The sequence below is a fragment of the Dendrobates tinctorius genome, unplaced genomic scaffold (genome assembly GCF_039654945.1).
Source record: "Dendrobates tinctorius isolate UK_male_01 unplaced genomic scaffold, ASM3965494v1 ptg000138l, whole genome shotgun sequence".
Classification (NCBI taxonomy): Eukaryota; Metazoa; Chordata; class Amphibia; order Anura; family Dendrobatidae; genus Dendrobates; species Dendrobates tinctorius.
Window position 1 is genome coordinate 8,932,739 of NW_027361806.1, and position 13,309 is coordinate 8,946,047.

The 13,309-nt window shown below is 49.5% G+C and overlaps 1 protein-coding gene and 1 long non-coding RNA gene across 2 annotated transcripts; one reads left to right on the forward strand and one right to left on the reverse strand.

Annotated features, from left to right (window-relative positions):
* Nucleotides 1–319: 319 nt before the first annotated feature.
* On the reverse strand, nt 320–9,129 carry CFAP144 (cilia and flagella associated protein 144). The gene is made up of 4 exons (XM_073544544.1): nt 8,901–9,129; nt 1,202–1,261; nt 701–804; nt 320–628 (listed from the first exon to the last, which is right to left on the reverse strand). The coding sequence occupies exons 1-4, from the start codon at nt 9,046–9,048 to the stop codon at nt 515–517; spliced, it is 426 nt and encodes a 141-aa protein (XP_073400645.1). The 5' UTR covers nt 9,049–9,129; the 3' UTR covers nt 320–514.
* LOC141048697 (uncharacterized) lies at nt 3,824–5,104 on the forward strand. The gene is made up of 3 exons (XR_012220114.1): nt 3,824–3,976; nt 4,072–4,282; nt 4,477–5,104. It is a non-coding gene; the product is annotated as an uncharacterized lncRNA (long non-coding RNA).
* Nucleotides 9,130–13,309: the final 4,180 nt, after the last annotated feature.

Here is a 13,309-nt window from a genome sequence, read left to right on the forward strand (position 1 = left end):
TCAGCATTAAGTCTAATCTATGTAAGATTGGAGTAGACACTGAAGACCCTAAACCAGCCATACAAGATTGTTTGGTTCTCCCTCGTTCCAGATTGACCCAGGTTTTCTCTCTGCATTCCTCTTTTTTTAATTTTAAATGATCTTTCTTAAGATTTAAACTAATCTATTTATTGGATAAGGCATATTATACTGATCACGGGTGTCTGGCGTCTGGGACCACCAGTGATTCCTAGAACTGGGTTCTGCATACTGTTACCTATTTACTACTAGTTTATAGACTGATATGTCACACGAAAATGAGGAGACAGCACTCTGAGGATTTCTATTCATGGCTTTATCTGATGCAAGTGCTCATATGGAGGATCTATAAGTCTCACACACAGGATATGGACTGCAGAGGTATTTACGTTTTGTATATCCAATTCTGCTCCTTATTGCTGAGAAATGTCTGGAATGAAAGTGTGAATGTGGCTGTATTCCCAGACACTGCTGTCTGGCAGGACCTTCTCCGACATCACTGCAGATTGATGCTCTGTTCTTTAAGTTTCCACGCCGTCTCCATGTATGCTGTGATCTCCGTCTTCTGGCGATTATGATGCAGCCGCCTGTCTGTCCAGTCAATGCCAATCTGTAGGGGAAGAAAGAGGTGAACGTCTGACCCTCAGGGCTCCCTCCTGGCGGTATTGGAGCTGATACGCACCAGAGGTTGAGTTATCCAGCCGATTTCTTGGCTTGTGGTTTGTGGCTCTGTATACTTTTTGGTTGGTTCCAAGGCTGTGTGATGGATTATATTCAGGAAGTTTTCTGTCCATATGTTAAAAGGGAAAAGAAAAAGTGAATGTATCAAAAATATTAATTCTCTAATGGCTGTCAGGATAGTCAATGTTTCTATTCACTAATATAATTCTTCCCATAACCGATGGCTACAGTACAGTCACATTTCACCAGTGTATTTACACGTTATCTCACAATTCCCAAAATTTCACTTTCAGGGTAAAATCAATAGCAATGTCCATCTTCAGCCTGCTGTCCCTGGGACCATGAAGATGTGATGTGCTCTAGGGTCTGTACCTAATAACTGCAAGGTCAGTGACCTCTGACAAGAGACAAACCTGATCCCTCACGCTGCCGCACGGAGCCAAATCTATACAGAAACTGGTGACTTCTGCATTCCAGGAACCCAGCAGCTTTTAATACTTACCATCGGCGGTCTCGTTCTGGTTCTCATGCCAAGCCATTGGCTTCCCTGTCACTGCATGCACTATAAAAAAAAATAAATAGTGGGGTCAGAATGGTGCTTAAAAGTTGTTTCTAATAGGCATTTGCTTCGCCTTTAGTCTACATCCTGATAATGAGACCAGAGGTGCCCAGATCTCTGCCGGAGAGGAGGCTGTGCACAGAATATGCCGTAAATCTCTTAAGACATGATGGTGGCGCCTGCTCAGATTTCTGTAATTTCCTTTTTGGTCAATGTAACTAGCTGGGTACACGTGGCAACCTTAGATCTCCTCGCTTCAGATCAACATGTGCGCGACAGAAGGGAGACCCACGTCTATTGGGCATTCCATCAACATCCAAGGTGGAATGGATCGGTAACTCCTGATATGTGACATACTATTATATGATGGGTTTGTGTCTATGGCGAAAGCATGAGGACAAATGTGGGCTGTGTTATACAGCCAGCACCGGCCCCTAACAGCAGCAATTGGACTCTGGTCTTTGTTGTGTCACCAGTTAAAGGGCCTCTGTCAGCACAGAATGACTGTTCAAACCAGGTACTGGTGCTTGAGGCATCATGGCGGGGCTAATCGTTTAAGTACATCTTACCTTAGTCCATTTAAAGGGAATCTGTAACCCTTTTTTTGCCCTATGAGCTGCTGGCATTGACATCAGGGGCTTATCTACAGCATTCTGTAATGCATTCTATAATGTTGTAGATAAGCCCCCCGATGTAACCTGAAAGATAAGAAAAACATGTTAGATTATACTCACTGGAGGGGGCGGTCAAGCGCCTCCCATCTTCATACGATGCCGTCCTCTTCTTCCCTTCCTGTCATGGCTCCCTGTTGAGGGCAGAGCAGAATACTGCAGTGCGCTGGGTCTCTCTGACCTCTCCCGACGCCTGCGCACTGCAGGACTCTGCTCTGCCCTCAACAGGGAGCTATGACAGGAAGGGAAGAAGAGGACGGCATCGTATGAAGATGGGAGGCGCTGGACCGGACTGCGACACCCATCAGACCGGACCGCCCCCCCCGGTGAGTATGATCTCTTTTTTCTTTCAGGTTACATTGGGGGCTTATCTACAGCATTACAGAATGCTGTAGCTAAGCACCTGATGTCAGTGGCGGCAGCCCGTAGTGCAGAAAAAGGGTGACAGATTCCCTTTAAATGGCATCCATCGCCCTCCGCACAATCCGATCATGGAGTGCTGATCCGTTGCCATAGCGGCTGAGACATTGGCTCTCATAAGGAACCTGTGACTTTTACTACATTACTAAAGTCCGGCGGGTGCAAGTGTCCATGTGACTAAAAAATGAGATAAATTAAAATGTTTTAATATCCAAAACAATAAAAACAAACTCTTTAATTCCCTTTGCCCAATACAGAAAAAAAATGCATATTGAGCACAGCTGCATCCAGACATGCCGTTTTGTGTTGCAGCTGCTCCTACAAAAAATGAAATTACAAGTGCTGGAAACATTGTGTGCGCCTGAGAGTGGCACCGACAGAAGCAGCAGCTCGGCAGATCACAGACGAGCGCTCGTGTTACTCCAGCAACGGGACAATAAAGAGTTACGGTTCTCGGGAAACGGGGTAAAAGCGAAACTTTTTTTATTTAAAGCCTCTAAGGCCTCTTTCACACATCAGGTTTTCGCCGTCAGGCGCGATCCGGCGCTTTTGACAGAAACCGGATCCGGCGAAATGCAATGCCGGATCCGTTTTCCCCCCCATTGACTTGCATTTGCGCCGGATGGCCATGCGTTTCATCCGGTTTTCGCCGGATCCGGCAATGTGTCGCGATCCGGCGTCTGGAAAAAACGGTGACTGTAACGTTTTTTGTCTCCGTCGAAAAAGCCGGACACGCCGGATCCGGCGCGTCCGGCTTTTTCACACAACGAAAGCCTATGAGCGCCGCAATGCGCCGGATCCGTCGGCCGGATCCGTCGGCCGGATCCGGTTTTTTGGTCTGAGCATGCTCAGTAGCTCTGCCCACAAGACATATATAAAAGCAAGACAGTGGGACCCACAGCCACACCCAACATGCCACCCAAGACAGCAACCAGGCGCAGGAGAAGGCAGGAGACCACTGCAGCACCATCAGCACCACCACCACCCCAAATGGAGCAGCAAATGCAACATGCTGAGGAGGGGAGGCCAGCAGCAGATGAGAGACGGTAATTATCAAATCCCCCATTCCTCCAAACTAGGGCTATTGAATATCAAGATATTCATTGGCCCTTTGTTTCTCTTTATTCAACAGCCGCCCAAGAGATGCAGCAGCAGCAGCAATGGCAGCAGGTGGAACACCACCCACAGGCATGGAGTGTGGCCACCAGGAAGACAGCACATCATCTTCTGGGAGCCCTCCCTCGCATCGTCAGCGTTTGACGGTAAGTTTTTATTTCCAAAATCCATCTTCTCTGTAATATATGTCTATTCATTGCCTTTTATTTCAAAACAGGAATCACAAGATGAAGAGGAGCTCCCAGAAGAAGAAGGAAGGGGTGGACAGACACTTGGAGTGGGCTCACAATTCGTAAGTTTTTTGCATCAAACGCAGAAACACAACATCACACTACACACAACACATAGAAAACAATGTTCTGCAGACCACACACAGCAAACAAATGCCTACATCCAAAGACATAACTTTTTTTGTTTTCTTCTCTAGTCTTCCCAATCTGGTGCTTGGCCAAGAGGTCCTCGCAGTGCCTCCCAGGGTCGTCGGCGACAGCAACGCGGCGGTCACCAGCGTGTAAGTATAAATATTTTTGCTTTGTTTTTTTGCACTTTTTATTTCATTTCTTTTGTGGAGGCTAATTATGTTATTTTTGTCTTTTTCTTTAACAGCCTTCACAGCGTGCTCCCGACTCTGACGGTGAGGATGGAGGGATTGATGTGGACCGCCTCATCGATCTCGTCAGAGAAAGGCAGCCGCTCTGGAATATGGCTGACCGCCGCCACGCTGACCTGATTGTTACCCGACGACTCTGGGAGGAAATCTGTTCTCTCCTTGTGGGCCGCTGGGAGGACCTCGATGTTCGGGCCCAGATTAAAGAGCGTAAGTATATACAGTACCGGTTGCTTGATGTAAACCAGTGTTTCCCGAACTCCAGTCCTCGTGGTCCCCACGGATCATGTGTTCAGGATTTCTATTTACTATAGAAATCATGAAAACATGACCCCTGGGGACCATGAGGACTGGAGTTTGGGAAACACTGATGTTGTATACTAACCACTCCTTTCTTGTTTCAGGGAACAGAATTGTGAATCGGTGGCGGTCTGTGAGGGATCGTTTCAAGAAGGAGTTCAATAAAGAGATGCGGGCCCCGAGTGGATCTGGAGGACGCAGGAACAAGTACGCAGAAGCCCTGTCGTTCCTCCGGGAAACAATGGTCACCAGAAGGTAAATATTACACACCACATGTGAAAAAAAATGTTATATGTAAAAAAAATTTTCAGCCAGGGCCATACCATGTCAGTATTTTAATTGTTTTTTTTCTCTTTATTCCACAGCACGGTGAGCAGCACTCGGAAGCCGGCACGATTGGACCCTTCTGAGGCGATCCCTGAGGAGACCGGCACCGAGGGACACTTCGACCGCCCCGGTACATCTGCACCTTCCCACACATTCGACCCATCTGTCCCATCCACCAGCACAGGAGCATCGTGGCCGCCTACATTACATGAAGCTGCTGGTGAGGAGATCGCTTTCCCTTTACCCCACCCTTCTGCCCCTGCCACCTCTAGTACACCTGCGGGTACTGGGCGGCAGCGGCAGAGGGGTCAGGAAAAGAGTTATGCGCCAGAGTTCTTGCATCTGAATGCATCTTTCCAGAACTGTCTAAAAGTCTTGTCAGAGCAAATATCCGCAGGCTATCAGCAGATCAACTCCAGCATTCTGGAGGTGAAGACACTTCTGCAAACCATGCATTCAGAAGCAAGATCTTCGCCAAACCACACCTTTTTCAGGTCTGTTGTGGAGCGCATGGAAACGCTCTCTCCTGCCCAGCAGATGCATGTAATGCATTCATGCCACGCTGCTCTCCAGCAAGTTACCTCCCAACCTCCTCCTCCTCCCACCACAGTAGTTCCTCCACCTGCACCCCCTCCAGCCACTTTCCATCCTCCCCCTCCTATTACATCTACACCCCCTCCAGCCACTTTCCATCCTCCCCCTCCTATTACATCTACACCCCCTCCAGCCACTTTCCATCCTCCCCCTCCTATTACATACCATCCACCTCCAGCCACTTTCCATCCTCCCCCTCCTATTACATACCATCCACCTCCCCAGCACCATCCACCTCCCCAGCACCATCCACCTCCCCAGCACCATCCACCTCCCCACCACCATCCACCTCCCCAGCACCATCCACCTCCCCAGCACCATCCACCTCCCCAGCACCATCCACCTCCCCAGCAACCTCCCCAGCACCAGCAACCTCCCCAGCACCAGCAACCTCCACAGTACCTGCAAACTCCCCAGTACCAGCAACCTCCCCAGTACCAGACATCTCCCCACTTCCAGCAACCTGCCCCGTACCAGACATCTCCCCACTTCCAGCAACCTGCCCCGTACCAAACTCCTTCCCCATACAACTTGCCATCAACATCATCTGCTCCTACAGTCCCTGCCCAACCCTCCACTCCACCACCCACCACCTCTTCTGCTTCCCACATGTCCACCCATTCTGTAGTTTTTTCCACACCTTCACCTCTAACTGTTCCTTCCCCACCACGATCCCAGTCCTCTCTCCACACTCCCAGTGTCGAAGTGTCCCGCAGCCCCTACAGCAGTATTTCCACCACACACTACACAGAATTATAATGTGTGTATTTAAATAAAAATGACCAGTTTTATGGTTTCAGTTTTATAGTTTCAAAGTTTTATTAAACAAGTTTATTAAAATTTTAAAGTTTACTAAAAAAAACATTTTTCAATAAAAGTTAAATTATTTTACACTGGTTGTCTGTCATTTCTTTCTGCGGCGAAAAAGGTTAAATACAGGGTAATTAAAAGGTGAAATGGTATTCAAAACTAGGTATATAACTGGGTAAATTTTAGCTTTTTGCCACAGTTGTGTTCCTGGTTGTGTTTGAAGCAAAGTATTTCACCTAAAAAGTTGTGTTTATTGTTGGTGATTTCCTAACAATGTACACAACTTTTGTTAAAAGGTGAAATACTTTGCATAAAACACAACCAGGTACACACCTGTGGCCTAAAGCTAAAAATAGAGACCATGACAAGATAGCCAACTTTGGTTGGCAAAGGTATATACTGTTGGTACAGAAGGTACACAAGTTTGGTTAGGGCACAAATCTTTCACACTCTGTCATCCTGCCAGTGTACTCTGCCTTGAGGTGACATAAAGTATAGTGCAAAATTGTCCCTCATTACTGAAACCGTCACAGAACTTCTAGTGGTAATGTCATGGTAATCTTGCAAGGTGGTTTCTTCAGAGGTGTCCTCAATGGAAATGGGTTCCTTGCAGATAACAAAATTGTGGAGTACCACGCACGCTTTGATCACCTCGTCCACAGTTTCTGTCTTGAGGTTGATCGCAGTCAATAGGACCCGCCATTTGGCTGTCAGAATACCAAAGGTACATTCAACCATTCTTCTTGCTCTTGTGAGGCGGTAATTAAAAATGCGTTTTGGTCTTGTCAATCCTCTGCTAGAGTACGGTTTCAAAAGGTGTTCTGACAGCTGGAAGGCTTCATCCCCTACACAGACAAATGGCATAGGTGGACCAGATGTTTGCGGCAGCGGTCTAGGTGGTGGGAACTGGAAGGTGTTTCCATACAGTTTACTCCCCATGGCAGACAGTTTGAAAACTTGAGAGTCATTGGAGCGGCCATAGGCCCCAATATCAACCGCAATAAATTTGTATTCCGCGTCAGCGATGGCCATGAGGACAATTGAAAAATATTTCTTGTAATTGAAATATTCCGATCCCGATCCAGCTGGCTTTACAATGCGGATATGTTTCCCGTCCACAGCGCCCAAGCAGTTTGGAAACTGACATATCTGTTGAAACTTGTCAGCAATTTCAATCCACCTCTCTGTTGTGGGCTCTGGTAAAAACTCTTCAGCTAAGGCCTGTTTCACACTTCCGTTTTTGTGTCCGCCAAACGGATCCGTTTCCGTTTTTTTGACGGAAACTGATGCAGACGGATCCGTTTTTAAAAAAACGGATCCGTTTTTTTGACGGATCCGCGGTAACCACTAATGTAAGTCTATGGGACAAAAAAAACGGATCCTGAAAAAAAATGGCGGATCCGTTTTTTTACGGAAACCAACGGATTTTGACGGATTTGAAAAAACGGAAGTGTGAAACAGGCCTAAGGAGTCCCACAGTGCACGGCATGTGTACTTCACAATTCCAGATATGGTGGAAATCCCGAGTCTGTACTGGAAATGCAGTGACGAAAGGGATTCTCCAGTTGCAAGAAATCTGTGGGGAATTAAAAAACAAATTAGTTTTAAATCACAGCATTACATACCAAAACTGAGCTATAACACTTGGAGATACAAATTACCACCAACAAGATTGCAGTGAAAGTGTGCTCTGATGCGAGGCATATCCAATAAATGTGGCTTACCTTAAAGTCACCATCAGACGCTCTGCAGGTGAAACAGAGAAGCGGCAATAGGTGTCCGCTTTTCTTATGAGGTGTGCAATGCGCTCCACCAAGTAATCAAAATTCTCCATTTTCATCCTAACATATCCAAAAAATTTATCCGGGTTTCGTCGAAGGTCCATGCAGAGTGTAGAATAGACCCCACGCGTCATTCTCTTGGCTGTGATGGGGTGGATCCACAAACGTCGTCTACGATGCCTGATGCGCTGCTGTCTCGCTCTCTCCTTCTCCAGAACAATCACCCTCAAACGATTCGCCTCCGCTATAAAATCCGCCAAATTCTTCAAAATATTTCCAATCACAACATCCATCTTCGCCAGTAACTTGCTCTTCTCTCCAACCTGCACTTTCTCCTCTACAACCTGTCAAAGAAGGGCTGTAGGAACATGCTATATATAGTTTTCCAGTAGCCAATCCCGTTCGGAAGGCCACAAGGGTCAATTTTAAAAACCGGATCCGGCGTAATCCGTCGAAAAAACGGATAGAAAAACGGATGAACCGGATGAGACGGATCCGGGTTTGTCTGTCCAGAAAAAGACGGATCCGGCAGAAAACCGGATCCGTCACATCCGGTTTTCAGAAACATTTGCCGGATCCGGCGTTCCGGCACGACGCCGGATCGCGCCTGACGCCGAAAACCTGATGTGTGAAAGTAGCCTAAGTAATAAACGATCCCAGTCTGGTAATCGCGGGATCGAGTTGTCGTTACCGGACAATAAACATATAAAAATAACAATGGTGGAATTTTGCTTTTTTCTAACATTTGGTGGATTTTTTTTGTTCTGCTTTTCGGGTGATGAAATGAACGGAGTCACTCAGATAACGAGCGCTCGCACGGCTGGAAGGTCAGAAAGATAAAAAACCCAGAAGTGTGAAAATGGCAATGACGGCACGGACGGACGGCGCTGCAATCTGCCGCCATGGTTGCCGCAGGTTTCACCTCTGCGCTACGAGAAAACTTTTCTGTGCACAAGCAAATGAGCTGGGAGCAGTTCAGACCCTGCGGCAGAGCCGCACTCCGCAGGATACATTACTCCTATGATGCGGGTTGATGCTGTACTCGGTGACCAGTCTCTGGCTGCGGTTCTCCTTGCGGATCGTCTCCCGGTGGATGGCGTTCAGTGACACCTCGTCCCGCGGAGCTCTCTCACGCTGTCCCGTCGCTGTCGCTGCGGCCGCCATATTACCGGGTTACTTGTGTTACTTGGGTTTTGCGCCCTGATTCCATGGAAACAGTTAAGACCCCTAACAGGCTGTCCTCTGCGGCGCCTGAGTGGATGTGTGCCGTTACCACAGCAACGAAGGACCCCGCCGTCTGGCCGCGGCTGTGCCTGAGCTGGTGGGTACGGGAGGCGAGAAGGGTCAGACTCCGGAGCGGTTTCTATGGCGACTGTATGACCATATATGGTTGTGCGGGGAGCGGCTCCCTGAGCTGTTGGAGCCCTAATAACTGCTCATTATAGATTTCCTCACCGATGATTTCTTCTTATTTAATATAATAAAGCTTTTTTTTTTCACTTGAGTTTGTTTTTATAGCTTGAATCATTTATTAAACATTTTCTTCCATTTTTTAGTCGCACGACATACAGGAGCCTGAGCACTGGTATAATAGCGCAGTCCTCCAGCATTACAGCGTATGAGCCTCTGTCGGGGACTATTGGGTGTACTAAGATGGCGGCCGGGGGCCATTACTGCACTTTGATGCGCAGTAATCAGCCCAATAGTCATGGCAGCGACCTCACCCCGATAAGTGCAGCGCTCGCTCATCAGATTCTTGGGGCATTTATGATGGCATCAATCGCAGGGTGTCTGGAGGGCTGTACAGGGACGGGGCAGCGTGTGAGCGACTGTCCCCATCATTGGCGCTCAGTCCGCGGTGCTGCGTCCATGGGTTGGCATCACATTGCATATAATATATGAAGCGCGGCACTCACTTGTAAGTTTGCAGAATTTGTATAATTTATGTAAAAAGAAGCAGTGGCGTAGCGACTGTTTGTGGCGCCCGGGGCGGTCGAAAAATTTGCCGCCCCTTTGGTCATTGATAATCCGGATTCCAGAAGCATCCGAAGAGCCCACACTACACTCAAAGATCTAATTGTTAGTCTGCTACTAACTCTGCTGTTATTATTTCTACATTTCTAGACTTTCATCTTCTTGCAGTTCTCTATATATACACGGGTATAGGATGTGTATGAAATCCAGCAGACCTGTGCATGCGGTCATACATGATGAGAGACGAACCCCGGCCCCTGCACTCGGCTGGGGGCCACCGTACGGCTGTGTACTTAAGGAGCATCCCCAGAATGACAACCGATGGCGGCGGTGTGACATCACATCACTACGACCATTAGACAGGAAGGCTAGATGAGGTCTCCACCATCATCATCTACAACGCAGGACAGAACGTGAACACTGCAGATGATTGGTGGCATTGGACTGGCTGCAGCGGTCACGCAACACCCCTTCTAGACATTGATGACCATAGATTGCCCGAGACTCCGCTGTGAGCGTGACGAGCGGCGCTGATCCAGGGGTCAAGAATAGGATTTGGGGGTCTCGGCTTAATTATTCCACCTTGGACCCAACAATAAGTGATGGAAATCCCCTTAAACTGTGCTGTAGAGATGAGGAGACCACCCAGCACCGGCCTCACTATCAGGGGGCGCAGAGAAATGCCCCATTTATATCACATCAAAGGGCACACGAAGGGAGGTGAAGGACTACAACCTCCAGCAGACACACCCACAGCAATGTGCCTGCCCCACACCCCAGGACACAAGTAATGAGGGGCAGAGAACTGGTGACAGTACAGACCCCAAGCAGCCCTTGTGGGGTCCCATACGAGGACTGCGGGCTGCCAGTGTGTGCGCCCACCTCCACCTGCCCTGCTGTACTGGGCACAGGAATGGCGCTGGTGTCGGGCACTCACACACTGCCGGAGACCTCTCACCTTGTCAGACGGCGGCTCCGCAATGAATGGTGCCTCGGCCCGTCCTCCCGGGAAGGCAGCCAGCGTCCCCGCTTCCTCCTCAGCCCCCAGCGCCGAAGCCGCCTCAGTACCGAGGAGCAAAGGCTGGAGGGGGCGGGGCGCCGCTGAATGACGTCACGTCCCGCCCCTTCTATCGGTGGCGGAACAGGCCGCTCTGCTCAGCCTCACGTGCCCGCACACAGGCCGGCCCGATGCTGCTGCACTGTGCCTCCACGCTTCTCCCACAGAGGAGAGGAATTGCTGCTGCTGCCGCGCCGCCCCCACACACGTGCCGCCTGGGGCGGACCGCCCCCCCCACGCTACGCCACTGAGAAGAAGGACCGGGCCGTAGGTACCTGCTCCGTGCCGGGTCCGGAACTGTCAGGGCTGTCTCCTCTGTTGTCTGGGGGAAAGCTTAGGGGACCGGAGCAACCCTTGCATCCAGGAGCACGGGTTGTGGCTAAGCTGAAAAAAAGTCACAGCGTGTGCGGAAGCAGTCAGACTTGGCAGGATCAGACAGCGCGCAGCAGGGAGAAGTGAGTGCTCCGTACCTCGAGCACCGCTGCGCCCGAGCATCCCCGCTGCCTCCCGCAGAGATTGTGTACAGATACATGCTGTGTGCCAGTTGACCCCTACAGAGCCAAACGCTTCGGGCACGTGAGTACCGCGCGTGTGTCGCCTGAGAGACCGGGTGTGTGACCGTCATCTGCCCCCTGACCCCCCGGTGTATATTTGTTGAGTCACGTTAGGCTCTAACAGTGCTGTGGCCTGTACTCTCTCCGCCGCATCAGCATATGGACTAGGGGCTCAGCGGAAGGTGCCGGAGACCAACTGCTACCGCCAGAAGACGGATCGTCATTGCCTCCAGGACCTCACCGGAGCGAACCCATGCCAGCCGTTGTTGGCGCCATCGCTTGCCTTGTAACCCCCACAGCCTGAAGACCAACTACAGGATAAGTTGATTCCACCAGAACTGCTACCCCTTTATCCGTTATGCCTTCACTCAGTATACCCTTTTCTTCTGAACTGCTTATTTTCCCCCATTTAACTGTTACCCTCCCTGCGTGGAGTATCTCCGTGTTAATTAGAATTGTTAACCCTTGCGCTGCCTCTTGTCCATCACTGCATCCCGCAACCTGCTCACATTTATTCCATGATCTTCAAAAGACAAACGTTCTGCATGTCGGCATTAACGCCGCTGTTTGAGAAAGGCTTGTGCTCAGGCCGAAACGCGGAACGTTTGTCTCTTGAAGACCATGGAATAAATTCTACAAATTCTGCAAACCTACAAGTGAGTGCCGGGCTTCTTATGTGAAATGCTTGTTGGCCAGTAATGGAGCGCAGAGCAACTTGTATATACAGATTCCAAACCTGAAGGTTAACAGGGGATGGACACCCCCAGAGTATAATGCCCCCACTGCCCCCCACACAGTATAATGTCCCCACTGCCCCCCACACAGTATAATGCCCCCACTGCCCCCCACACAGTATAATGTCCCCACTGCCTCAAACACAGTATAATGTCCCCACTGCCCCCACACAGTATAATGTCCCCACTGCCCCCCACACAGTATAATGCCCCCACTGCCCCCCACACAGTATAATGTCCCCACTGCCTCAAACACAGTATAATGTCCCCACTGCCCCCCACACAGTATAATGTCCCCACTGCCCCCCACACAGTATAATGCCCCCACTGCCCCCCACACAGTATAATGTCCCCACTGCCCCCCACACAGTATATTGTCCCCACTGCCCCCCACACAGTATATTGTCCCTGACACAGTATAATGCCCTTATTGCCCCCACCCACTCAGTAAAATGGCCCCCACAGATCCCCCCACATACAGTATAATAGCTCCCAGAGATGTCCCCACATGGTATAATGACCCCCACAGATCTCACAAAATATAGTGGCCCCCACAAATCCCCCTACAGTATAATGCCCCCATTGCTACCCACACAGTGTGTTGCTCCCACAGCTCCCCTCCACACAGTATGATGACCCTTCCCACAACATGATGTCCCTTTAGTATACTCCAGTGGAAAATATGAAAAAAAAACCCCTAGCCCAAAAGACACAGTTACAATTAAAAGCAGGAGGACGGCCCCCAACCCTGGGAGTGACTCGGGTGAATTCCTGGATGGGTCGGAGGATGAGGACAGAGTCGGACCGGACTCAAGTTAGTCTGCAGTTAGCTATTAGTTAGCTATTAGATTTTCATGTATGATGAATTATTCATAGAGTGGATATTGTTTCCTAACTTGAGTCCGGTCAGTCGGTCTGTGCCCATTTTATCAGGCTTGTGATTGGCCGGTGTCACGCACCATCAGGCATTGTCTACAATCACATAGTCACTACAGACTTGTCTTCTCAGCCTGGAAAACCCCTTTAAGCCATTTTCGACACTACTGCGCTGTGAATCACGAGCCTGAGCCCCGACCACCGTTCGAACACGCGGTGTATAAGGTTGA

Excerpts from the sequence above, each read along its gene's own strand:
- CFAP144 (XM_073544544.1), bottom strand. The coding sequence starts at position 9,048 with ATGGCGGCCGCAGCGACAGCGACGGGACAGCGTGAGAGAGCTCCGCGG. Across the intron at positions 1,262-8,900 it reads CATCAACCCGCATCATAGGA|TGCATGCAGTGACAGGGAAG; the intron begins GTAATGTATCCT and ends TTTTTTTTATAG. Across the intron at positions 805-1,201 it reads CCAGAACGAGACCGCCGATG|AAAACTTCCTGAATATAATC; the intron begins GTAAGTATTAAA and ends ACATATGGACAG.